The sequence below is a fragment of the Poromitra crassiceps genome, assembly GCF_964638095.1.
Source record: "Poromitra crassiceps genome assembly, chromosome: 13".
Lineage (NCBI taxonomy): Eukaryota > Metazoa > Chordata > Actinopteri > Beryciformes > Melamphaidae > Poromitra > Poromitra crassiceps.
The window spans coordinates 43,504,098-43,531,353 of record NC_139644.1 but is presented as its reverse complement, the minus strand read 5'-3'; the positions used below and the strand labels follow the sequence as shown (position 1 = coordinate 43,531,353).

Below are 27,256 nucleotides of genomic sequence, written 5' to 3'. Positions count from 1 at the left end.
TCTGTAGACCTCTGTGGTCAGATGGACTTGGGGAGTCTGTAGACCTCTGTGGTCAGATGGACTTGGGGAGTCTGTAGACCTCTGTGGTCAGATGGACTTGGGGAGTCTGTAGACCCCTGTGGAGACAATCAGCTGGTGCTCTCTCACCTTCCTCTGCAGGAAGGCCTCCAGCTCGTTGATGTCCATCTCCGTGACGACGGGCCCCGTGGCCACAAACATCCTGAGCATGGAGTGGATGCGCTCCAGCGTCATGCTGTCCAGGTTGGTCAGCATGGCCTGGATGTAGGCCCAGAACAACTGCACAGAAAACAAACATTACATCAGTTCATTGTCGTGGTCCGAGCACATCAACAGGGTGGTTTTGCTAAAATGGGTAGAGCAGTTGCCATTACTAGAAATTGTGCATCATTTGTTACACCATTATTACTTTGCCAAATTGTTTGTTCATTAGTTCTGTGTTATTTGGACTATTGCTCTGTGGTATGGTCATCTGCATCTAATATAAGCTGTTTGGTCCGCTTTAAACGTGCCAGAGTTTGTTTCCTCGGATAGTCCGCTTCGTTTGGGGTGGTGTGAAAGCGCAAACAAACTCTGGTGCGGAACAAACAAAAGTGAACTCTGACAACGTAGGTCTTGGTTTGCTTCCAAGTGAACCCTGGCACGGTTCGTTTGTGGTGTGAAAGCAACTTGGACTAAACACAAGAGCAAATAATAGGAAGCGCAAGTGCATCATGAGTAGAAGGTGGTAGAAGAAAGCAAAACAAACAGTGCGGCGTGCACACGTGTACAGTACACGTGTGCGCGCCGCATGACGTACGTTGTCATAACAACAACACCACCACCACGTCGTTGTCTCTCAACAGGGCTCGCCTTCTCCTTTGGTACTGCCTCGCTCGTCTCATCTGCAGAATGAAATGTTCAACAGCTCGCTGCCTCATCTGCTGCTCATATTGGGCACATTCTTCTGCAATATTTATTTGATAGTAACATCAAAGTAAATACCAGAAATCCCAATATCACAGGTGGTGTTGCTCCATGGTTTGTGTTTCGCGGATTCACTTTTGTTGTTCAGTCAACCCCCAGCGAGGCAAGATTTCCCTTCTCTATTCTGTCCAATAGACGAGTGACTGTTTCGACCACGTGACATTGTTCAGAAAGTTTGGTGCTTGTGACAAATTGCTGTGTGAAAGTGAACCAGACCAAATGAAAATCGAAACAATGTTGCTACTTCCCCCCCCGAATCCCACCGAGTCCACCAGCTTATATGTGAAAGCGACCTAAAGGTCTACTAGGGAAGTTACAAGTAGCACAAAACAAGGCAGCTAGGCTGGTCCTGCGGTGCTCCCCTAGGTCTAGCGTAGCTGACATGCATACGTCTTACATGGCTTAGTGTTGCGAAAAGGCTAAAGGCCAACCTACTTCTATTTTTTCCACAGAGTTATTCAAACTCAAACTCCTACATTTATTTTCAACAACATCATTTATAGTTCAAGTATTCATACACACTCCACCAGATGGGCGAGTGGTGGTCAGATGACTTTACCCAGACCTAAAACAAACTACATGAAGAAAACCGTATACAGGTATATACAGGTCCATAGACTCTTGGAATTGTCTACCATGCAACATTTGTTCTATCAAAGGGAGGGTTGGTTCTAAAAGGATGCTAAGATCACATACATCTATTCTACACTTTACACACCAGCTCACACTCACACACACACACACACACAATACTGTTTGTCACATCACTTTTACTTCTATGTTTGTTTTCTAAAGTGTAGAGAGTTGCACGGTACATATATTAATATTTTGGCTATTGGTCGGCTAGAGCCGAGGTTCTCAAATGTTTTTCAGCCAAGGCCCCCGTACAAGATAGAAAATATACCCCCTCATTCTGATTTGTGATTTTGGGCTAAGCTTAGTTGTTTCCACGGTAACGTGCTTGACATTTAAATTGATAGGTTTGTCAGATTAGAATGTAATCCATGAACCATTTTAGATTTAAAGCATAAACATATTTTGTTTGAACTATGAAGCTTTTGCACACACAAAAAGTTTTTATTTTCATTTTCCTGAAAACTTTTCGCGGACCCCCTGGTAAAGTGCCACGAACGGTCGGACCCCCATTTGAGAACCACTGGGCTAGAGGGCTAGCTGACCATGCTATTGTCGGTCTTAGCTTAGATTTGCTTTTTATACTTTCTTCTGTTATTTTCCTTTGTGTTTTTGTATTTTAATTATTGCGTGTCGTCATGTAATGGGCGTTTTGTCTTGGACCCCAGGAAGACTAGCTGTCGTCTAGGCGGCAGCTAATGTGGATCCATTTAATAAACAAATAATAAACAAATCAACATTATGTCATTTAGCCGACGCTTTTATCCAAAGCAACTTACAATAGTAGTACATTTTGTCAACAGTTGACAAATGAACTGTGCAACACAGTCTGCATCAACCAAGACCTTTTAAAAGGAATAAGTAGCATTTGGCAATACTTGAATGAATAAGTTGCATTATTATTGTTTTTTTTAGAGGGATGGTTATGTTATGTTATGTTATGTTATACTTTATTTGTAGAAAAAGAGTAGAGTCTGCACACTGCTGAACAAGATGTCTCCCAGACGGATAGATTTATTTCTCGACGTTTCGGTCTCACACGACCTTCTTCAGAAGAACACGACCTTCTTCAGAAGGTCGTGTTTTTGTTTGACCCCTTGTCCTGCACCTGCAATTTTGACTGGATGTGCGCGCTCTACTCTCTTTTATACTTTATTTGTCCTCTGGGGGAAATTTGTCATACACTGTTGCTTCGTAGATAACAATACAGACAATACAAGGAAGCATTAACATAGTAGGCTGTGTAGGGCTTCAACAGACAGAAAATAAAGAATACAGTAAACAAACATCACCACCACATAGTAACAGGACAATTACAATGACAACATGGAGGCTCAGGGTTTGGTGTTCAGCAACTTGATGGAGGCCGGGACAAAAGAGAGCTTCAAGCGGTTTGTGCTGCACTTTGGCACCCGGAATCTCCTGCCTGATGGCAGAGATTCATATTCAGAGAAGAGGGGATGTTTTGGGTCTGCAGTGATTTGTTTAGCTTGTTTGATTACTGCCTGCTCAGTGCTCATAGAGTTTTTCTATTGGCTCATACTCTTTCTTACCTATTATTTTCATGGCCGCCTTGTGCATGCTGGCCAGCCTGCTTTTCAGTTGAACAGTAAGGTTGCCAAACCATGCTGTTAGTCTGAATCTGATCACGCTCTCTAGGGTCGCTCGGTAGAACAGCAGCATGATCTGGCTGCTCACGCCATACAGCCTCAGACGTCTTAGAAAATAGAGCCTCTGCTGCAGTTTGTTGCACAGTTTGTCAATATGTGTTTTCCAGCAGAGAAGGTTGTCAATGTGCACACCTTAATATTTATATGAGGACACCTGGATTATTACCTGATTTTTGATGACCACTGGCTCATGGCTGCTTACTTGCCTTGGGTCGAAGATTATTTCCTGTGTTTTGGTGGTGTTTAAAATTAGCTGGTTGGTGTCGCACCATGTGACAAATGTGTCTATCTCCTTGTGGTACACGGAGGGATCTGTGTCTTTGTGGAGGAGGCTCAGGATAACTGTATCATCTGCAAATTTGAAAATATAGTTATTGGGGAATACTTTCCTGCAGTCATTGGTGTACAGTATGAAGAGGATTGGTGAAGGTGTGGAGCCTTGTGGTGCCCCTGTGTTACAGTATTTGGTCTACGACAATGACCCATAGACCTTCACTTGTTAGTTCAAGAAGGGTCCAGGTGTAGCCTGAAGAGGTGGAGGGGGAGCCAGGGACGAGAAGAGTCGCAACCGGGATGAGCAACTTTTGAGCCCATGCAGCGATGAAGGGGCGAGGCGATCTTCAACCACAGCACTTCGCTTACAAGACCCGCCCACATTTGTTATTTGTAGGGTTGCACGATGATATTGGCACATCATCGGTGTTGGCCGATAAAGGCTATAAAATGAAATATCGGCATCGTCCCGAAATGAACATTTCTACCGATATGACAGCCCGATAAAATGACGCTTTAATTATGCCCAAATGCTACATGCTTGGCTAAATTCTTAAAGGAACACGCCAACATTTTGGGAGATTCGCCATATTCCCGATATGAGAAGATAGATGCCCTTCTCTTCTCTGTGCGTGCAGTACAAAGTTAACCTTGCTTGCAAGATGGATAACCTCGCGAGATCAAAAGAGATTCTCTCGATGTAATCCATCTTGTCATGCACAGGCAGTTAAGATGATTGGTCGAACCATGGCCGGCTCCACGAATCAGCGGCAGCCTTAGGCGGGCTTAGGCTCGTCTGGGCAAGTAGTGGGTACATGGTGTTTGTAGTTCTTTTCACTCGTCAACATGGCTGCCGCTGCGGAAGTGACACGCAGTCTGAATGAAATTACATGTAACGTTCCCAATTCTATGTATTAAATTCTAAAAAAACGACCCTCAACATTTGGGAAGGCTAAGCCACACAACTAGTTTGTTATAATCGAACGTCATGCTTCGAAGGCGACTTTACGACGGTGAGGACTCAATCAATGATAGACTACCACGGAGATCAGGCACAGGCACCTTCCTCCGGTCGCAAACGTGACGTCAGAGGCATGGCGATCTGATTGGTTGAAGTTAACACGCACCAGCGGTGATAGACAGATGGGTCATCCAATCACCTGCCAAGTAGCTTGGAAAAAGTGCCCGCCTCCGTCAGCGGGTCGGGTTACTGCATTCCCAGATCGACTGGTTTAGTGAAACGTAATGTGGAGCTAAACCGTCCATCTGGCAGCGTCAGGTTAGTACAAAGTAGCAATGCGCCCCTCCTGCTAGTTAGCTTAGCACAAATGACTGGTGGTCCTCCACACGACTGGCGAGTCTACCCCCGCTAAGTCACCAAATACACATTCCAACAACGCCAAAACGCTCTTATGTACATGTTGGACTGGTGCATTCAATGCAATGAAGTGGTGGGCGGGCCGCCGCTCCTTTGTGCACATCCGGGTTTTGCTGAACAGTGCCCGGGCGACACAACTCTGAATTTCCATGCATTTTGGACACTGCACAAAGGAGTTGCATGTTACTTCCTGTGTCCACTATGTGGCGCTAGAGAAGACCAAATAATTATATGTCGTGTTACTGTATATCATGTGTAGAGCAGACCATGTACATTTCTAGATGGGATGCTGTTCGTCATAAGGTTCAATTTGTGTTGCCATTGCATAACCTGCTTACTTGAAAACGTGCCAAAAATAGGTGCCTAGAAAGGTTGCAAATAATGTCTCCTACCTGTTTCAGATTCAGACAGCCTCAAACTTAAAAATGACAACTTCCTACTATAAATGCTACCTAATATATCAGTCCGTTGCTTGTGTTTCATACACAGACTTTATGTTCTCTGAAATTAGGCGGCAATCGGCCAAAAGAGCTGGAAAATATCGGCCCAAAAGAAATCCAATATGGCGTATCCCTAGTTGTTTGTGTTAGTGTGTATGCCGTGGGCACCTGCAGTTTCTCCTCCCTCTGCTCTGACTGGGTGGTGGTGTTGGAGTCCCCTTCCTCGTCGCTGTCGAGCAGCATGAGGCTGCTCCTCTCCAGCCTCTCTCTGGAGGACGAGGCGGTCTCCAGGACGGAGAAGCGTCCGGCCGCTTCTTCGCGCAGCACGCCCTGCTGCTGCCACAGGCCCAACTTCCTGTGCACCGTCTCCTTAGGGACCCCCAGCGTCACGCTCAGCTCCTCCAGCGTCCAGCGACCTGACACAGCAACATGACACCCAGCTTGAGAGACAGACCTGACACAGCAACATGACACCCAGCAGTGTAGGAAATTTAAAAAAATATTTTGGGGTAAGTTATGCTAAAATTCTAACAACAATGGCGTCGGAGACGGATTCGGGGAAGACAGCGTTGCAGCCCAGAGTAAAAGACAACGACCCGTGTATCACACTGACAGAGCTTTGGGGCAAGTCTGAAGTTTAGAAAAAGTTCCCAAGAGTGGAGAGAGTGACGGTGTTAAAACTGTGCGCCGTTTGAACGACGTGTGAAGTAGTTATCAAATATACCACTGACTTGAGGACGAGTGGCCTTCAGAGTAGGGGTGGACAATAAATCGATATATCAATAAAATATGCTTTAAGGGATGGCTTTACCAATAAACCCACTTTGTATCATTAATAATCTGGGTAATATCAGCACATGGGCAGTGTTGACCTTCTCTCTCTGTTTTCCTCACAGAGATCTCCCATTTCCTCCTGTAGCAAAACGCCCCATTGTGACACGTTTGTGACTTCATCAGTAAAAGGGTGTGGTTTGTGTTAGACGTCCTGGGCCAGGCTGAACCATCATGAGGGCCCCCGGGCCGCATAATCCCCAGGTCTGGCTTAGCCCATTGATACCTGATGCAGCATTTGTGTGTGTATCCCTTTAAGACCGGTCTTAAAGGGATACACACACAAATGAGGGATATACACGCAAATGCTGCATCAGGTATCAATGGGTTAAAGGATATAATGATCATTTCACTAAGAAATGGCAACCTTTCATTCTATATTTTAACAACCTGTCTGTATTGCCTTCTGAATAGGACTCACCTGGCTGGTCATTGTACCCCCTGTTCTCTTGTCTGTCTAATTCAGGGGTTTCCCAACTTCTTCTCTCTCTTTTTGCTTGTGGCCCCATACTGGGGTCAGGGAAATCTATTATATTATGTTCATATCCTGGACAGTGGATACAGTATTCAATGCTATGATATTATGTTCATATCCTGGACACAGTATTCAATGCTATGATATTATGTTCATATCCTGGACACAGTATTCAATGCTATGATATGATGTTATTATGTTCATATCCTGGACACAGTATTCAATGCTATGATATGATGTTATTATGTTCATATCCTGGACACAGTATTCAATGCTATTTCAGTTTGATAGGGACAAACCAGTGCTGAAGTTGAAAGTGCTCATCTTTTCTGAGAATGTACCGGAGGGGGTCTACATGATGATCCAATGTGTTTGAAGTAAAAAGACCTACTTTTGTCCTGGAAGTGCAGGATGATGGCGGCGTGGATGGGGGAGACGGTGAGGTTGCTGAGCACCCGGTCCTCCAGCACCACATCCAGGGTGACTGAACCCAGGTGGGGCTTCCAGCTCAGGGTCCTCATGGCCTGGGGACACCGGAGAGAGCAGACCACCTCTGTTACTTAGGCTTCCTATATAGTCCAGTCATAGCGTGATCCTCCCACACGGAAAATAATAAAAAAGAATATGGGAGCAGCAGCCGCCAAGACTGTACCTGTACTGGGCAGCTCCAAGTGAAAATGTGTGTATCACATTCAGATCACTTTCTCTGGATGAAAAAAAGTTTAAAGATACCTCACAACACAACAAAGAAGAACTTAGGTAAACATCACCTTGAGTTTCTCATAGTGGTGTGTGTAGGTAAACATCACCTTGAGTTTCTCATAGTGGTGTGTGTAGGTAAACATCACCTTGAGTTTCTCATAGTGGTGTGTGTAGGTAAACGTCACCTTGAGTTTCTCATACTGGTGTGTGTAGGTAAACGTCACCTTGAGTTTCTCATAGTGGTGCGTGTAGGTAAACATCACCTTGAGTTTCTCATAGTGGTGTGTGTAGGTAAACGTCACCTTGAGTTTCTCATAGTGGTGCGTGTAGGTAAACGTCACCTTGAGTTTCTCATAGTGGTGTGTGTAGGTAAACCTTGAGTTTCTCATAGTGGTGTGTGTAGGTAAACCTTGAGTTTCTCATAGTGGTGTGTGTAGGTAAACCTTGAGTTTCTCATAGTGGTGTGTGTGTAGGTAAACCTTGAGTTTCTCATAGCGGTGTGTGTAGGTAAACATCACCTTGAGTTTATCATAGTGGTGTGTGTACAGTAGGTAAACGTCACCTTGAGTTTCTCATAGTGGTGTGTGTAGGTAAACCTTGAGTTTCTCTTAAGCCGTTTTCCCACATGCGTACCGGAAAATTACCTGTAAGTCAATATCGGACATTTCCCTTCACACCTCTCCTCTGGCATGTGGGAATCTATCAGCGAAATTGCCTGTATGTGGGGGGGGGGGGGGGGGCGGCACTGCAGAGCGGGTGGGGAGTGACGTGTCGGCAAAACTCCGAATGGTGAAATAAGTTTGCTTGTTTATCCATTCACCTGCGTCGCGTTGAAGCAATTTATTACAGACTGGCTTCATTTGATGTGTCCGGGCTTGCCTTGGCTGTCGGCAACGTTGCTTAGTCCCTGTCGGGCTGTGACTGAAGGAGGAGGACGGACTGTGGCCAGAGAGCGAGCAGAGGAGAGGGGAAAATCAGCACACACACACATGAAGCTGACATAGGCTACTGCTCTTATTATCACAAGATCATTTCGCCAGTTTGCTTTAATGTGCGCTAATGATTAGATTATGCCCACTGGAACATTAAGCAACGTGTGTACACCTCGCCCATGAGAGTGTCGCGCAGAATATGAAGATAGACTAAACCGGTGACAGATCATGACAGTGTTATGTACCTCTGCGCTGCTGCGTGAGACTAGAGCCGTCTGGAAGCGAGAGAGACCAGGAGGGAATTTATTTTGGGAAGATGCTCTGAACAATTTTGACGACGTGGAATGGAAGCGTCATTTTCGCATGTCCCGGTATTACGTGCTGAGTCTGGTCCGACCCGCACGCAAGATCACCCGGTGGCAAAAACCACTGGAAGCGCGTTTGCGACTGGCAATAGTCCTTTGGTGGTACGCAACACCAGGGGAATATCGAACAATCAGCTGTGTATTTGGTGTTGGACTGTCTACTGTGTGCACTGATAGCGGAAAATGACTGGACCCCTTTCTCACCTTTCTGTCTGTCACGGCTTACCGCTCTTCTGACTGGCTGGAAACTGGTGAAATGTCGGGGACGACGGGGTCGCGCTTATACCGGCACGGCGCCTTTCTCACATGCAGGCATTAGACCACGTACCGGTCAGTTTGCGGTACAAAGCGCATGTGGGAAAAGGGCTATAGTGGTGTGTGTAGGTAAACCTTGAGTTTCTCATAGTGGTGTGTGTAGGTAAACCTTGAGTTTCTCATAGTGGTGTGTGTAGGTAAACCTTGAGTTTCTCATAGCGGTGTGTGTAGGTAAACATCACCTTGAGTTTATCATAGTGGTGTGTGTACAGTAGGTAAACATCACCTTGAGTTTATCATAGTGGTGTGTGTAGGTAAACGTCACCTTGAGTTTCTCATAGTGGTGTGTGTAGGTAAACCTTGAGTTTCTCATAGTGGTGTGTGTAGGTAAACGTCACCTTGAGTTTCTCATAGTGGTGTGTGTAGGTAAACCTTGAGTTTCTCATAGTGGTGTGTGTAGGTAAACGTCACCTTGAGTTTCTCATAGTGGTGTGTGTAGGTAAACCTTGAGTTTCTCATAGTGGTGTGTGTAGGTAAACCTTGAGTTTCTCATAGTGGTGTGTGTAGGTAAACGTCACCTTGAGTTTCTCATAGTGGTGTGTGTAGGTAAACGTCACCTTGAGTTTATCATAGTGGTGTGTGTAGGTAAACGTCACCTTGAGTTTCTCATAGTGGTGTGTGTAGGTAAACCTTGAGTTTCTCAGTGGTGTGTGTAGGTAAACCTTGAGTTTCTCATAGCGGTGTGTGTAGGTAAACATCACCTTGAGTTTCTCATAGCGGTGTGTGTACAGTAGGTAAATGTCACCTTGAGCTTCTCATAGTGGTGTGTGTAGGTAAACCTTGAGTTTCTCATAGTGGTGTGTGTAGGTAAACCTTGAGTTTCTCATAGTGGTGTGTGTAGGTAAACGTCACCTTGAGTTTCTCATAGTGGTGTGTGTAGGTAAACGTCACCTTGAGTTTCTCATAGTGGTGTGTGTAAGTAAACGTCACCTTGAGTTTCTCATAGTGGTGTGTGTAGGTAAACGTCACCTTGAGAGTTTCTCATAGTGGTGTGTGTAGGTAAACATCACCTTGAGTTTCTCATAGTGGTGTGTGTAGGTAAACATCACCTTGAGAGTTTCTCATAGTGGTGTGTGTAGGTAAACGTCACCTTGAGTTTCTCATAGTGGTGTGTGTAGGTAAACCTTGAGTTTCTCAGTGGTGTGTGTAGGTAAACGTCACCTTGAGTTTCTCATAGTGGTGTGTGTAGGTAAACCTTGAGTTTCTCATAGTGGTGTGTGTAGGTAAACCTTGAGTTTCTCAGTGGTGTGTGTAGGTAAACGTCACCTTGAGAGTTTCTCATAGTGGTGTGTGTAGGTAAACGTCACCTTGAGTTTCTCATAGTGGTGTGTGTAGGTAAACATCACCTTGAGTTTCTCATAGTGGTGTGTGTAGGTAAACGTCACCTTGAGTTTCTCATAGTGGTGTGTGTAAGTAAACCTTGAGTTTCTCAGTGGTGTGTGTAGGTAAACGTCACCTTGAGAGTTTCTCATAGTGGTGTGTGTAGGTAAACCTTGAGTTTCTCAGTGGTGTGTGTAGGTAAACGTCACCTTGAGAGTTTCTCATAGTGGTGTGTGTAGGTAAACATCACCTTGAGTTTCTCATAGTGGTGTGTGTAGGTAAACGTCACCTTGAGTTTCTCATAGTGGTGTGTGTAGGTAAACGTCACCTTGAGTTTCTCATAGTGGTGTGTGTAGGTAAACCTTGAGTTTCTCATAGTGGTGTGTGTAGGTAAACATCACCTTGAGTTTCTCATAGTGGTGTGTGTAGGTAAACGTCACCTTGAGTTTCTCATAGTGGTGTGTGTAGGTAAACGTCACCTTGAGTTTCTCATAGTGGTGTGTGTAGGTAAACCTTGAGTTTCTCAGTGGTGTGTGTAGGTAAACGTCACCTTGAGAGTTTCTCATAGTGGTGTGTGTAGGTAAACATCACCTTGAGTTTCTCATAGTGGTGTGTGTAGGTAAACGTCACCTTGAGTTTCTCATAGTGGTGTGTGTAGGTAAACGTCACCTTGAGAGTTTCTCATAGTGGTGTGTGTAGGTAAACGTCACCTTGAGTTTCTCATAGTGGTGTGTGTAGGTAAACCTTGAGTTTCTCATAGTGGTGTGTGTAGGTAAACGTCACCTTGAGAGTTTCTCATAGTGGTGTGTGTAGGTAAACCTTGAGTTTCTCATAGTGGTGTGTGTAGGTAAACATCACCTTGAGTTTCTCATAGTGGTGTGTGTAGGTAAACCTTGAGTTTCTCATAGTGGTGTGTGTAGGTAAACGTCACCTTGAGAGTTTCTCATAGTGGTGTGTGTAGGTAAACGTCACCTTGAGTTTCTCGTAGCGGTGTGTGTAGGTAAACGTCACCTTGAGTTTCTCGTAGCGGTGTGTGTAGGTAAACGTCACCTTGAGTTTCTCGTAGCGGTGTGTGTAGGCCTCCATGGCCTGGCAGACCAGTGGAGGGAGCTCCAGCTTCTCCTCCTTCAGCTGGGGCCAGAACTCAGAGGAGAGGATCATGGAGGACAGAGCCAGGGGGGGCTGCTCCTCCTCCCCCAGACGAGACTCCTCCTCACGGATATTACTGTTGATCCTACGGGAGTCTGCCATGTCCTGCACAGGTAGAGACGTCACACGACAGGAGGAAGAATATATGTATAGTTCACACACATTTTCATGGGATCGACGCTGAATTGCTTTGAGGCGACGAGCCTAAAAACATGATGTGAAAATGTGTTTACCTTCAGCATGACTTCGCAGTAATGCATATGAGACTCCCCGAACCTCAACTTCAGCAGCTCCACATTACGAATCTCCCTGAAAGCACAGAGACACATGAACAACACTAAACATCTTCAGCAGCTCCACATTACGAATCTCCCTGAAAGCACAGAGACACATGAACAAGACTAAACATCTTCAGCAGCTCCACATTACGAATCTCCCTGAAAGCACAGAGACACATGAACAAGACTAAACATGAACTTCAGCAGCTCCACATTACGAATCTCCCTACAAGCACAGAGACACATGAACAAGACTAAACATGAACTTCAGCAGCTCCACATTACGAATCTCCCTGAAAGCACAGAGACACATGAACAAGACTAAACATGAACTTCAGCAGCTCCACATTACGAATCTCCCTACAAGCACAGAGACACATGAACAAGACTAAACATGAACTTCAGCAGCTCCACATTACGAATCTCCCTGAAAGCACAGAGACACATGAACAAGACTAAACAACTTCAGCAGCTCCACATTATGAATCTCCCTGAAAGCACAGAGACACATGAACAAGACTAAACAACTTCAGCAGCTCCACATTACGAATCTCCCTGAAAGCACAGAGACACATGAACAAGACTAAACAACTTCAGCAGCTCCACATTACGAATCTCCCTGAAAGCACAGAGACACATGAACAAGACTAAACAACTTCAGCAGCTCCACATTACGAATCTCCCTGAAAGCACAGAGACACATGAACAAGACTAAACATTGTTATCTTCAGCAGCTCCACATTACGAATCTCCCTGAAAGCACAGAGACACATGAACAACTTCAGCAGCTCCACATTACGAATCTCCCTGAAAGCACAGAGACACATGAACAACACTAAACATTACGAATCTCCCTGAAAGCACAGAGACACATGAACAAACTTCAGCAGCTCCACATTACGAATCTCCCTGAAAGCACAGAGACACATGAACAAACTTCAGCAGCTCCACATTACGAATCTCCCTGAAAGCACAGAGACACATGAACAAACTTCAGCAGCTCCACATTACGAATCTCCCTGAAAGCACAGAGACACATGAACAAGACTAAACATTAACTTCAGCAGCTCCACATTACGAATCTCCCTGAAAGCACAGAGACACATGAACAAGACTAAACATTAACTTCAGCAGCTCCACATTACGAATCTCCCTGAAAGCACAGAGACACATGAACAAGACTAAACATCTTCAGCAGCTCCACATTACGAATCTCCCTGAAAGCACAGAGACACATGAACAAGACTAAACATTAACTTCAGCAGCTCCACATTACGAATCTCCCTGAAAGCACAGAGACACATGAACAAGACTAAACATTAACTTCAGCAGCTCCACATTACGAATCTCCCTGAAAGCACAGAGACACATGAACAAGACTAAACATCAACTTCAGCAGCTCCACATTACGAATCTCCCTGAAAGCACAGAGACACATGAACAAGACTAAACCTCCACATTACGAATCTTTCTGAAAGCACAGAGACACATGAACAAGACTAAACATTGTTAACTTCAGCAGCTCCACATTACGAATCTCCCTGAAAGCACAGAGACACATGAACAAGACTAAACCTCCACATTACGAATCTCCCTGAAAGCACAGAGACACATGAACAAGACTAAACATTGTTAACTTCAGCAGCTCCACATTACGAATCTCCCTGAAAGCACAGAGACACATGAACAAGACTAAACATTGTTCTCTTCAAGTGGAATTCTACTGAAACGTGTTGCTACTCCGCAAAATAAGTTTTGTTTTTGCTCTCAAATAATGCTATTGTACTGTACATTATTTCAGAGAATGCAAGTCATGATGTCAATGGATGATATTATTCTGAACCCAAAAAATTCATAACTCAAAACTACATAAGAAATTGAACAGTTTAGGAAACTGCATGTTCTGGCACAGTAGCAACCTTTATTCCAGTGAACTACCTCAGTACCTCCAACAGAAATATGGACTGAGAGGATCTATAATGCAGACACAAGCAATCATGATTACAGTAAGAGTAAATCAAGATTTAGGTCAATGGATTGAACCAGATTCACAGTTTTGTGTTTGGGACTGCTCCTCCTGGCTGTGTTAGAATGCTTTTTTTAAAGCGTTTAGATTTGAGTAACACATTGATTGTTCAGCTAGTATTACCGTACAACAAATCTACATCATGATCATTTATTGTTTTGTTTTTAAAGAAAGAGCCATTTTCTAACAGTAAAACTTATTGAAACCGATATAGGGAACCGGGTCAGAACTAAACCTAGCCTGGTATCCAGCCCCTATGAATCACAGTTTTCAGCACACTTCCAATTTGCAATGAGATGAACACAATCTTAACTTTAAGATCTTATGAATCGTGGAAGAGTGCTGAAAACTGTGACTCAAAGGGGCTGGATATACCAGGCTAGACAAAACCTGGATCCTAGAGCCCATGGTACACCAATATTATCCATGATGTTTGATTGATGTGGCCACGGGCTAAAGGATTGAACATGTAAACATCTCCAAACAAGGACAGACAGCCATGGCACACCAAAACAAACATCTGTGTTTGTTGTAGAATGTTTGATTGGTGTGCCATGGGCTTAAGTGAGAGGAGTTTGGCAGTGTTGTACCTGGCAGTGTTATAGTTGAGCTGGTGCAGCAGTCTATCAGCCAGCACCGTCCTGTACTCGTCTATGAAGATCTCCTTGCTGCCATAGATGCTGACCAGCAGGCTGATGATGTCTGATGAACGACGTTTAGAGCCTGTTTTGTCTGACAGAAAACACAGAGAGGAACATGTTAGATTCCACTTAACTAAAGACATGTAAAACAAACTAAAACTAAAGACATGTAAAACAAACTAAAACTAAAGACATGTAAAACAAACTCAAAAAAACTAGACGTGATTTGTAGATTTTTTTTTTTTACTGATTTAGCTTCATAGTGTACAGCTACGTATAGAGGAATGGAGTGCCTTAACTTTGGTGCTTGAAGAACACTGCGATAAGAAAAAAACAAAAAGTCATGCAACCCATACGACCACATAGTTAACCAACAAGTCCTGCAACCCATACGACCACATAGTTCATTTGTTCCCACCCTTCTAAAATGGCCTACAGGACCATCGAGCTTCCAACGTTCATTTGAAAATGTTGGTTGATTTGAAACTGTCAGTTAATTTGAAACCCAACACCTTTACTTTCCACCATGCTATTTAAAGAGCAGACTGTTGTTATTTACACGATCGCTAGAGCTCGCTTAATTTTGAGAAGTTACTACAGGTCGTAAAAGCTGCTTGTACAAACAACGTAAGGAGTCGTTTTCGGGGGAGGACAGGCAAAAAAAAAAACGTATTTCAGAATCTAAATTCAAGATGAAACATTTTCTTAGTGACCGGTGACGGCGTCGGTGGGGTCTGGGGTCCACTCCTCTGGGTTGCTGCCCTCCTCGTCACTGTCTTGCATCTCCAGTGTGACCGGGGCGGCTCGGGACAGCTCGCTGGCCAGGTCGCTGCACCCCTCTGCGTCTCCGGTCAGACCGGCTACGATCTGCCTCACCGTGTCCTCCCGGGTCCTAAACACAACATGTTACAGCCGCTTTAGCAAAGCTCAGAGTATACTGGTCCATTGGCATAATCAGGGTTACCACACATTCTTATCAAAAGAAGTGAAGTCCGCACACTGCAATGCATTTGATATAATGACGTTTCGGTCATGAGACCTTCATCAGAACCACACATTCTTAGACATCAAATTCAATTACTTCTCCAGGACTTTCCAGGCCCAATTCCTTCAAATTAAAGGACAGCATAGTTTGAGACACAGAACAAGGTTAACTACTGTTACAACAACACTTGGATCCCCCCCCCATTTTTTACAACAGTTTTTACATTGACAGTGATGTCATAAGAGCAAATCATCTTATGACATCCCTGATGATGTCATAGGCACTGATGATGGCATAGGCGCCTGCCAATAGGGCAGGCGAGGCCACGCAGCAGCCGAGCTGTGGTCGAGGCCGCGCAGCAGCCGAGCTGCGTAATGCAAGCTGGTCAGCTCGGCGAGCTGCAGGGCGGGCCTAGGAATCGAGTGCGCGTAGCGCACGAGATGCCTAGTAATAATAAAATCAAATTTTTATTTTCATATTCTAACATTCTTTTAATTTTTAGATTCGAATTTATATTTGAATATAGAATATTCTTTGACAGCCCTACTATTTAAAAGTTTTCAATGCCTTGGTTTTTTTTCCTCAAATTCAAACTTTCATGGACCTGTGGGAAACCTGTATAACAAACTCCATGGCCAACTGTGGGAAACCTGTATAACAAACTCCATGGCCAAGTTTCGTTTAGATAGGTACTGTATGAATGAAAATCTAACTTTATCATATGGTATAAGTTAGGTTAAAAAAATAAAAAAGGTCACAACACACACCTGAGGTACTTGCGGATCGGTTGGCAGGCGACTTGCAGGATGACCATGGATGCATCCAGCTCTCTGAGGGCCTTAATGGCCGAGATGTAAACCGTGAGGATGTCAGACGTGTGAACGCCTGAAGTTGGATGGAACAACATCAGAATTAATTCATTTCCTACTACTATCTCTTATCACTATATAAATACCTTTACAGTACTATTACATGATGTACCATGGTGGAAAGACATAATCAAGAACAGTGTTGGGCAGTAATATTATTACTGTAATATATTACTTTTCCCAGTAACTAGTGCTGTAAGGGATTACAATTTCCAAAAAGTTATTATATTGCAGTTACTAATCCAAGTAACTTCAAGTTACTGCATTCTTTTCTCCAGCGCTGGCCTGGCATAGTGCTCAAAGGAAGTGTGGCAACAGCTCTGGCTATGTGACACTACTGCGTTGCCAGAACGCCATTCGTTTTTTGTCCTTGTACTAGGTAGGCAAATAAATAAAAAGTATGCAGTTTGCTTTGAATGTTGACTCCTCCTGTAAGGCTGGGTTCTTGGGGTAACGTAACTACGGTAATTACTTTTGATATGAATTATTGAGTAAAGTAATTTTCTTACTTTTGACAGGAGTAATAACTAACTAATTACATTTCGTGAGTAAAGCTTGTTTTACGCTCGCCGTGCCGCGAAGGGCGCGGGGGAGGAGCGAGGGGCGCGAGTGTCAAATGACGTCAATGTGTTGGGCGCGACCCCCGTAGGCCGCCCACCGCATACCTGAAGATTTTTCTAGCAGTGCGACCTCCGCACGGCTTCTCTCCAAACATGGACGCTTTCGAGCCACTGAGCCCTGAACACTGAGCTGTGTTTTCACCACATTTCTTGACCCATGTGGTAGGCTACACTTTGATTTGCAACGGTTCGTTTTTAGTCATTTCAACAAGTAAATGTGTTGTGTTGAGAGCATGATTGAGAGAGATTGAAAGCAGCACATAGTAGGCTATCAGGGCTGAGAACTGAAACGGCTATTCAGTAAAAACAAGTTTGGGGATTCATTCATGTGCTGATATACTATAACTATTTTACCCTCGGGTACTAATAAAGAAACCTTGAACCTTGAATACGGTCGTTTGAGAGTGAAAGCGCACTCAGTACTGCACATAATAGCGTTTCATTGCGACTTTTCACGGGCTGTACAATGTAAAATGCTGATCACTTGGCTGCCATTGGGAGTATAAAAGCATCTGCCCCAGCGCGAGGTCCGTACGTGACTCGCGGAGCTCCGCCTCGTGGAGCCTCGCTCGAGTATAATGAGCCCTTTACTTGCCCAACACTGATCAAGAACATCAAAGTGAAACATTTGTATGTCCAAAGCTTTCCTGGAGAATCTCTCCTGCCCGACTACAGCAAAGCTTCTTCACGCAATAGTCACTCGTGACTCGTCATGTACTTCCTAGCTTCCTATACACAGTGTGGTTCATATGGACACAAAATACTGTTCCATAGGCCAACTAACCAGGGTGCAACAGACGACTCTCAAAAGCTGATTTCAGCGAGGTAAGAAGCTGTTGTCTCTGGTTTGTTCTTTCAAGACAAAACTTCAGATCCTCAATGGCTGCTTTGGACTCTGGGAAATCTGAAAGAGATGAGAAGAAGAAGCAAACCAACAGATAAGTGGGTGTGTTGTTTACATGACGGACATTTCTGCTCTTAATCCCGTTACTCAACCCGGTTTTGGTTGACCCATGTAAACATAACTGGGTTAAAATAACTTTGGAAGCTCATACTCTGATTATGAAAAACATGGGTAAGATGTATACAAAATATTGTTTGCCACTTGTTAAATTGGTAAACAAGCCCAACAAGCTAGCTACCTAACAAGCTAACAAGCTAGCTACCTAACAAGCTAGCTAGCTTCCTTTCATTGTAATGAAGGGGCAACCTCTGGTTCAGAAAAATGAAGCCAATGCAGGCCTAATGGGCTGCAGGGGCAGCTCCAAAAAGAAGTCTGGTTGTATAGAAGTCAATGGGAAAATGACCCTACTTCTCACTTGACTAGGGATGTTAATGATTAACCGTTAAGGCCTAAACATGGTCGTCCATCAGAGCCTCGCCCCGCCCTCCCCGTAGGACGGCGGGTGGAGCGCCGTCCTACGGGGAGGGGCCGCCGTCGGCTGACGGGGGCTGCTCGAAAATGTGACTTCACGGCGACAATACGTGCGTGACGTCAGCTGCAGGAGAGTTGTGATTGGCTGTTGCCTTGGCTCTTCGTCGTAAAGTCGCCTTTCAACGCATGATGTTAGATTATAACGAACTAGTTGTGTGGCTTAGCCTTCCCAAATGTTGAGGGTCGTTTTTTAGAATTTAATACATAGAATTGGGAACGTTACATTCAATTTCATTCAGACTGCCTGGCACACAATCTCCGCCATTTTCACACGGAGCTTCCACAGGAGGGAGGGAGGGAGGGCGTAGTGGCGTCCGAGCATGTAGGGCTAGCTGGCGCCGGCAGACGGCGAGACGGCTCCAATTCGAGGCGGACGGACGACCATGTTTAGGCCTTAAGTCGATGAATTGCCGTTAAGAACTTCACAGAATAAAAATTGTATTAACCGATTAACCGACTTAATTAAGCTTAAGATTAAACTTGAAAAAGTGAGGCCAACTTAGGCCATTATTTTAAGAGGGTGACGTAATGTAAGCTATATTGCAATGGTGTTCTTTCTCACATACAGCTCCAGCAGCCTGCATCATCCATGTTGTGGCCGACACAAAGGACATGATGCAGGTAAAGCTGGTGGACTGTGAGGCACAAAGGACATGATGCAGGTAAAGCTGGTGGACTGTGAGGCACAAAGGACATGATGCAGGTAAAGCTGGTGGATTGTGAGACACAAAGGACATGATGCAGGTAAAGCTGGTGGATTGTGAGACACAAAGGACATGATGCAGGTAAAGCTGGTGGACTGTGAGGGAGCTCAGGTCTTCTTCAATACAGCATGATGTCAATTATGCTAGATGATAAAGCAGACAATGTTTTGGGGCATAACTGACAAGGATGGGTACCGTGGACCGGTATTAAATCGGTACCGCTTCCTGACTGGTCGGTACCGGAGTATCAATAAGGTCCTGGACATTCAGTGCTGCTATCGGTATTTTATTTGTCATTATTCCTTCTTTTTTTTACCGTCCCCTAATGATGGCGAAGCGGCACCAGGCGAATACGTTTGAAGATGTGTGTTGTTTACACTCCTGTCCTGTCGCTAAACTTGCGACAGGTTTAAAAGATTTAAAAGATCAGTTAGTATATTTGGAAGAAAACATTTTTGATGATATGAGGCCGAATATCGTGCCGTTGAATCACACAACAGAGTCTGGAAGATAAGTATCGTAGTATCGATAAGAGTATTGATAAGTATCGATATCGATAAGCAGTACCGGTATCGATAAAATCCAAACAATACCCATCCCTAGTCACGGGCCAATAGCAGGCGGCGCTGTGGCTCTGTGGTCTGTGTGCTAGTTGCTTCTGGCGCCAAATAACCAAGATGGCGACGGTCACAATGCAAAACTCCTGGCTTCACAAACCAATGGGTCACGTCACGGAGGCTACATCCATATTTGTATACGGTCTATGGTTGTAACTTGAACCAGACGATGACCAATAGATCATACCACAAGTCCCTGCACTTCCGGCGCTTACGTGTAAAAGTCCATGGGTTTTTTGTATGGGGGTTTCGGGTAAATTCATGAAATAAGGTCTCTGTGGTAGGGCTGTACTCGAATCTTCGGAAATTCGAATAACCGTTCATAATGCCGACATTTGAATTAAAAACAATAATATTTGATTATTAATATTATTTTTGCTAGAATGACGCCAACCAATCATCACTCCCCATGTCCCTCGTCCGGCCGATTCATTCAATGATATATATATATATTTATGAGAATGAATCCATTATTACTATGTAGCTTTAACAATCCAGTAGGTGCAGGTGTTTTAACGCCATTTTGAGAAAACGCTTCCAAAGTCATAAAAGTGGTCCTCATTTGTGACGATGATCTTGCTGAACACAAACTTTGCTGTTTCATAAACTTGTGTTAACCACAGACCTTGCCACAGAAATGCCATTGACTTTTACACGTAAGAGCCGGAAGTCGGGTTTTCCGGACTCATTCCTGCGGTACTCTATAATAGCTAGGTTACTATGGCATGTCAACATGTAAACATGTAAACATGTAAACATGGCCATTCATAAGTAGAATGTGTCTCTCACACACAAACACACCTCTGATGATGCTGAATAGCTCTTCGATCCTCATGTTAACGTAGATGCGGCAGAAGAACTGGTGCATGTGGCATCTCCACTGCTGCAGGACGGTGCTGGCTGGCTGGCCAGGCTGCAGGCTGGAACCTGGGGCTGGCTGCAGGCTGGAACCTGGGCCTGGCTGCAGAATGGGACCTGGGGCTGGCTGGCCTGGCTGCAGAATGGGACCTGGGGCTGGACAACCTCCGTTTGCCTCACTCCCAAACACTCTGTTTAGCCAGCCCAACACCAGCTCCAGCCACTGGTTTCACAATCACAATCAGTTTTATTGCCACAATATGCAAGAGTATTACCGTAAAGTGAGAAGGCAGAGGAGCAAGAAACTCATCTGCAAAAATATAGTTTTTCAGATTCAAAAAACGGTATTTAACTTGATTAAAACTCAGATATCACAGCCTTATTGTAGAGCCGATCAATTCTATACTGTCGATACAGGAAGTGTTCCACTTGAATTGATTCTAAGTAGCACGGTGATACAGCATCATCATCAGTATCGGCTGATCAAGGCTTTCAAATTAAATATGGGCATCGTGCCAGCACAAACATTTCTGCCGATGACAGGCCGTTAACATGCTTTAATTATGCCCACATGCTCCATGCTTAACTAAACGCTCGACGCCAAAGTCGTTTTCTTATTTCGCCCAGTGAATGTGTCCATTTTGAAAGCATTGTATTTATGTCTGCATCTGCCAGTGGGCCATCATCATAAGAGTAGGCATAATAATAATTCCACTACAGGAGAGACTTGATCTTCTCTGAAATTAGGTGATACAAATGTGCGCATATATCCGTATCAGCCAAAAGATTTGGAAGATATCGCGGATATGGTAAAAAAAAAGTATCCAGTATCGTGCTTCCCTAATCCTAAGGAGACAATTTCATTGGATTTAGCAGTAATAATAGTAGATATTTCAATATCGGCCAGAAACATACAGTAGGTGTCAGAAACATACAGTAGGTGCACTGATAGGTTTGTAACATAGACCAGAAACATACAGTAGGTGCACTGATAGGTTTGTAACATAGCAGAGCCCTTTTAGAACAGTTCTCTATAGCAGTGATTCCAAACCAGGGGTACTGCTGGTAAATTATTATTATTATTGTTATTATTTACCTCCTGGAAGTGGAGCAGGAAGGAGCGTTCGTACTCGCCCCTGCAGTGCTGCTCCATGCGCTGCTCTATGAGCTTGTGGAGGATGGAGGTGACGGCCTCGGAGCTGACCCACTCCAGCAGCCGCAGCCTGGACCTGAAACACACAAAACCATCGCATCATGAACAAGTACAGACGCAGCCTGGACCTGAAACACACAAAACCATCGCATCATGAACAAGTACAGACGCAGCCTGGACCTGAAACACACAAAACCATCGCATCATGAACAAGTACAGACGCAGCCTGGACCTGAAACACACAAAACCATCGCATCATGAACAAGTACAGCCGCAGCCTGGACCTGAAACACACAAAACCACCGCATCATGAACAAGTACAGACGCAGCCTGGACCTGAAACACACAAAACCATCGCATCATGAACAAGTACAGACGCAGCCTGGACCTGAAACACACAAAACCATCACATCATGAACAAGTACAGACGCAGCCTGGACCTGAAACACACAAAACCACCGCATCATGAACAAGTACAGCCGCAGCCTGGACCTGAAACACACAAAACCATCGCATCATGAACAAGTACAGCCGCAGCCTGGACCTGAAACACACAAAACCACCGCATCATGAACAAGTACAGACGCAGCCTGGACCTGAAACACACAAAACCATCACATCATGAACAAGTACAGACGCAGCCTGGACCTGAAACACACAAAACCACCGCATCATGAACAAGTACAGCCGCAGCCTGGACCTGAAACACACAAAACCATCGCATCATGAACAAGTACAGCCGCAGCCTGGACCTGAAACACACAAAACCACCGCATCATGAACAAGTACAGCCGCAGCCTGGACCTGAAACACACAAAACCATCGCATCATGAACAAGTACAGCCGCAGCCTGGACCTGAAACACACAAAACCATCGCATCATGAACAAGTACAGACGCAGCCTGGACCTGAAACACACAAAACCATCGCATCATGAACAAGTACAGACGCAGCCTGGACCTGAAACACACAAAACCATCGCATCATGAACAAGTACAGACGCAGCCTGGACCTGAAACACACAAAACCATCGCATCATGAACAAGTACAGACGCAGCCTGGACCTGAAACACACAAAACCATCGCATCATGAACAAGTACAGACGCAGCCTGGACCTGAAACACACAAAACCATCGCATCATGAACAAGTACAGACGCAGCCTGGACCTGAAACACACAAAACCATCGCATCATGAACAAGTACAGACGCAGCCTGGACCTGAAACACACAAAACCATCGCATCATGAACAAGTACAGACGCAGCCTGGACCTGAAACACACAAAACCATGGCATCATGAACAAGTACAGACGCAGCCTGGACCTGAAACACACAAAACCATCACATCATGAACAAGTACAGACTAGGGCTGCACAATTCATCGTATTTTCATCGTCATCGCAATATGAACATGCGCAATAAACACATGGCAAAGACTGCCTGAAACGCAATAAATAACAAAAGTGGTTTTATTTACATGATGCGTCATGCATTCTCACTCAGCATCTGATAATTTTGTCTTGTGTTGTAAATCCAGCGTACACCTTTCCCTTTACAACAGTGCGCTCCGCCCCTCTGCCAAAGCCCAAACACGCTGTGTGTAGTTTCAGCTAGAGTCAGTGTGTATTTCATTTCTTTATTCAGTGGGCATAGGCTATGTTTGGGGTCTATGTTAGCATTATTAAAGCAGAAAGACATAGGAACTGTATAGCTAATATGCATACTTTAATATTGGTTTATTTATCGCAAGTCGTATCGTCATCGCTATATTAAACAATGTTATCGCATATCGCAGATTTTCCTCATATCGTGCAGGCCTAGTACAGACCACATATCTTGTGTCAATGCTGGGTTTCGTTCCAAGTTATTTTTTTCTTTGCAAAGGGAGTGCAAATGGCAAAAGAAAAAAGTAGTTTTCGTTCGTTTTTAACTGCAGATGAAAGCATGAATACTGCCACCAATATTAGCTGATACTACATTCAGGATTCACTGTAATAGCCACAGTAAGTAATCAGATTACAAACGAGGAATTTGTCTTAGTGCAAGTATCAGGGTGGGAATTTCGTCATTTTAGGGGCAATGCCATCTGGCATTCGGCGACACCATTTTTTTTAGGGCACAAGGCTACATGCCAGGGCACAAAGGCAATTGCTCTATTGACATCGTGAAGAGCGATTTTTCTGAAACGTGTGTTATAATGTAGTCGTAGCAGGCTGGTAGCAGGGCACTGCCAAGATGGCCTTAGGGATCTCAGGGCATCACGGCCAGAGGGAGGGGCAATGGAGGCCATGGCCTCATGGGCTCCATGTAATTCCCACCCTGGCAAGTATGCAGCATGGCGATCACACATCAATAGTAGAAGATAAAGCTATATAGAAAAACAATAACAAAGATTGAATATGCAGTCCTTGACGCTTTCCCTGCCAGGTTTCTGACCATTTTCACTAATCTTCCAAGACACACACAATATGTTCTTCTATGACTATGTAAACACAGAATATCTCAAAAGAAAGAAGAGATCCTCTAGTTCCCTAGAAAAAAAAAAGTTTGTTTCTACCTTCATTCTTTAGTTATTGACACTTGAATGTAGGTAGTCTTCACTGAAAACGCCCGTCCGTCCCCAGAAAGCAGAGAAAAATGCATTTTTGTAGCAGCGACGTGAGGGAGAGTTTCCCCCCGCACTCAGAGAGGGGACGTGCGGGTCACACTCTCGTCTTGCCCGGGGGGCGGAGGCTTCTGGTGCTCGATGTCTGAACGTCTGGGGGCATATCCGACGTCGTGAAATTTACCAAAATATTTGATTGGTACTCTAAGGCCTATAAAATACCCCTTCAGCCGGCTGGTAGCGCCATGTTGTAACATTAATGTTGGTATATGTACGTTTTGTTTGTTTTTGTTTTTTTGTCTGAGCCTGTTTTTGTTTTCTATGTTCTGAAAATTACAAAATAAAATATGGGGGGGGGGGGGTTTCATTCACTCACAGTATGTGTCTGAGTTCTTGCAGTTGCTCCAGGGCCTCTTGACACCAGCACTGCTGTGTTGAGACCCCACAGCCGGGACAGAGGCCCCCCTCGGCCGCGTCCTCGGCCTCCCCCTCGTGGTTCATGTGGACAGAGAAGGTCCGACTGTAAAACTCCAACACTCTCTCCTGGAGCACGGGAGAGGGAGAGACTCTGTCCTGGAGCGCGGGGGAGGGAGAGACTCTGTCCCGGAGCACAGGGGAGGGAGAGAACAGGAGGAGGGCCCTAATGATGGTGAAGGCCCTGTCATGGAGGCCCCTGGCCCCAGGGCCGCACAGCCCGCCACGGCCCTCGTCGTGCCACGTTCCCAGCCTCTCCAGGCCGCCTAGAAAGAGGAACAGCGGGGTAGAGTTGTGAAATATTACCCTACCAGGTAATAATATCACACACAGTGTTTCCCACACATAGAAACATTTGCAGCGGTCCACCACAGTATCAGCACTGACCAGCACAATATTTTGTTTTCAACATATGGTAAATATATGGCATCAGTAGGTACGATCGTCATCTTATCGTATCTTATGACTTGCCTAAGAAGGGTTCCAGTCTGTCCAGCAGCGTCTGAAAGGCAGTGAGCAGCCCCCAGGCCCTGTCTCGCTCCTCCACTTCATTCTCTGGCTGTTTGAGTGCAGACCAGAACTCCGGGACCACAGAGGAGGTCAGCCGCGTCTGCAGCGACTCCAGCAGCCAGCTGCCCAGGAACCTGGCCAGGCCGTGACACCTCAGCAGGGCCAGCGACTCCCAGAGACTCTCCTCACACACCGAGGATCCAGGAGACACCTGAAGCAAAACAGAGATCAACGACATAGTACTCCCACATAAACAGCATTCATTGACAATGAATGGGACTGATCCAAAGGTGGGTCAACATAGGAGTCTTGTGGACTCCTACTGTCAGCGACTTTGGGTAAATGAAAAGTGCTATACAAATTAAATTATTATTATTATTACTACTACTACTACTACTGGTGGACACCATTCGCTTGTTTAGCGGAGAAAGCCAAGCCAAACTGTTCAAACACTTGCCGTTTAAGAGGTTACCATTATCGACACCCGGTAGAACATGACTTTAGCACGTTTTCCAAGTCATTATGGAGTTGCCTTTCATTTCCGTATACATCCAAAACTTTGGAGTTCGCATCATTCCGAATCCCCACAACTGTATTCCACCGAAGGTTTCCAAAACGACGTTGTTGACGTTACACCGCGGAGCGAGCTGGCGAGCAGTCTCAGTTTTATCAGAATAAAGTGCTGTTTGGTGGACCATCTATATGCCGGGTTTAATACAAGACCCTATTAATTGGTGCACGTGTTAGTCATGTCCCACCAGGTATGAACCTTTGCCAATAAGCAAGGAAACATTAAGCCGACAGATATTTGAACACAGTTTGGTGTGGAGGTGCGCTCCATGTGGAATTGCATGTATCATTTAGCTGCTGCTAGACGACGAGGCCTGCTGACGTTACTCACCAAAGCTGCAGTCACCGTTTCCCAGGCATTAGAAACGCCTTGTTGTGGTGTTGACATCGACGATTCCATCACATTTTCTTCTTCCATTGGAATTTCTTCTCCAGATATCGAAGAGGAGAAATGACTGCTGCTAAAACATTTGCACAGGGTTGGTTGTGTTGCCGTGTAATTCCGCACACGTCTATGGATACGCAGACATTGTGGTATTAATATATCATTCTAAAATGTGTTTCCCGTCTCTTTTAAACATTTCCTTCTGTCTTTAGAGTTATAATCATTGTTATAATTTAAAACACTCCCTCTTGTGTTATCGCGGGTTCGCTGCTTCTTCCTCTTCCCATCCCTTCTTTGGTGGTTTTCGTCCAAAATGGCGCATTACTGCCATCTAGGGATTCTTTAGTTCTTCTTCATTGAAGTTTTAAATGGCGGTTGGTCAGTTTGTCAGTTTTCTAAGTCAGGGCTTTTCTAAAAGAAGTAGTTAACCAAATCCCAACCGATTTGATATAATCTATTATACAATGTAAAAATACATTAATTCATCCATCCATTCACTCTGTGTGTGTGTGTCACACCCGTCTCCACTCACTCTGCAGTGCAAATCTAAAGCGTCATTACCGCCCCCTAGTGGGAATGTCAGACAACAGCAGTATTAGCATATTCTTCATAAATAAATGTACATACATGTAACTAACCTAAAATAATATAAGAATAAAATGGAGGACAAACATACTGCTAGTCTCAATGTGTCTAGAACATCAGTAGTGCTTCTAGAGCAGTGGTTCTCAAATGGGGGTTCGGAGACCCCCAGGCGTCCGTGGCACTTTGCAAGGGGGTCCTTGAAAAGTTTTCAGGAAAATATATACATATTTTGCAAAAGCTTCATAGTTCAACGAAAATATGTTATGCTTTAAATCTAAAATGATTCATGGATTACATTCTAATCTAACAAACCTATCAATTTAAAAGTCAAGCACATTACCATGGAAACATTAATTAGCTTAGCCCAAAATCACAATTAGAATGAGGGGGTCCCCTGTATATTTTCTATCTTGTAAGGGGTCCTTGGCTGAAAAACATTTGAGAACCTCTGTTCTAGAGTACAAGACTGGTCA

General features: G+C 44.7%; 1 protein-coding gene across 1 annotated transcript; it reads right to left on the bottom strand.

Annotated features, from left to right (window-relative positions):
- Positions 1–26,339, bottom strand: anapc2 (anaphase promoting complex subunit 2). Its single transcript, XM_083649258.1, has 14 exons — positions 26,145–26,339; positions 25,205–25,454; positions 24,636–24,999; positions 21,597–21,729; positions 20,444–20,723; positions 17,671–17,790; positions 16,165–16,282; positions 15,126–15,304; positions 14,362–14,503; positions 11,701–11,776; positions 11,369–11,572; positions 7,076–7,208; positions 5,547–5,794; positions 1–297 (listed from the first exon to the last, which is right to left on the bottom strand). The coding sequence occupies exons 1-14, from the start codon at positions 26,229–26,231 to the stop codon at positions 88–90; spliced, it is 2,544 nt and encodes an 847-aa protein (XP_083505384.1). The 5' UTR covers positions 26,232–26,339; the 3' UTR covers positions 1–87.
- Between the last annotated feature and the right edge of the window lie 917 nt (positions 26,340–27,256).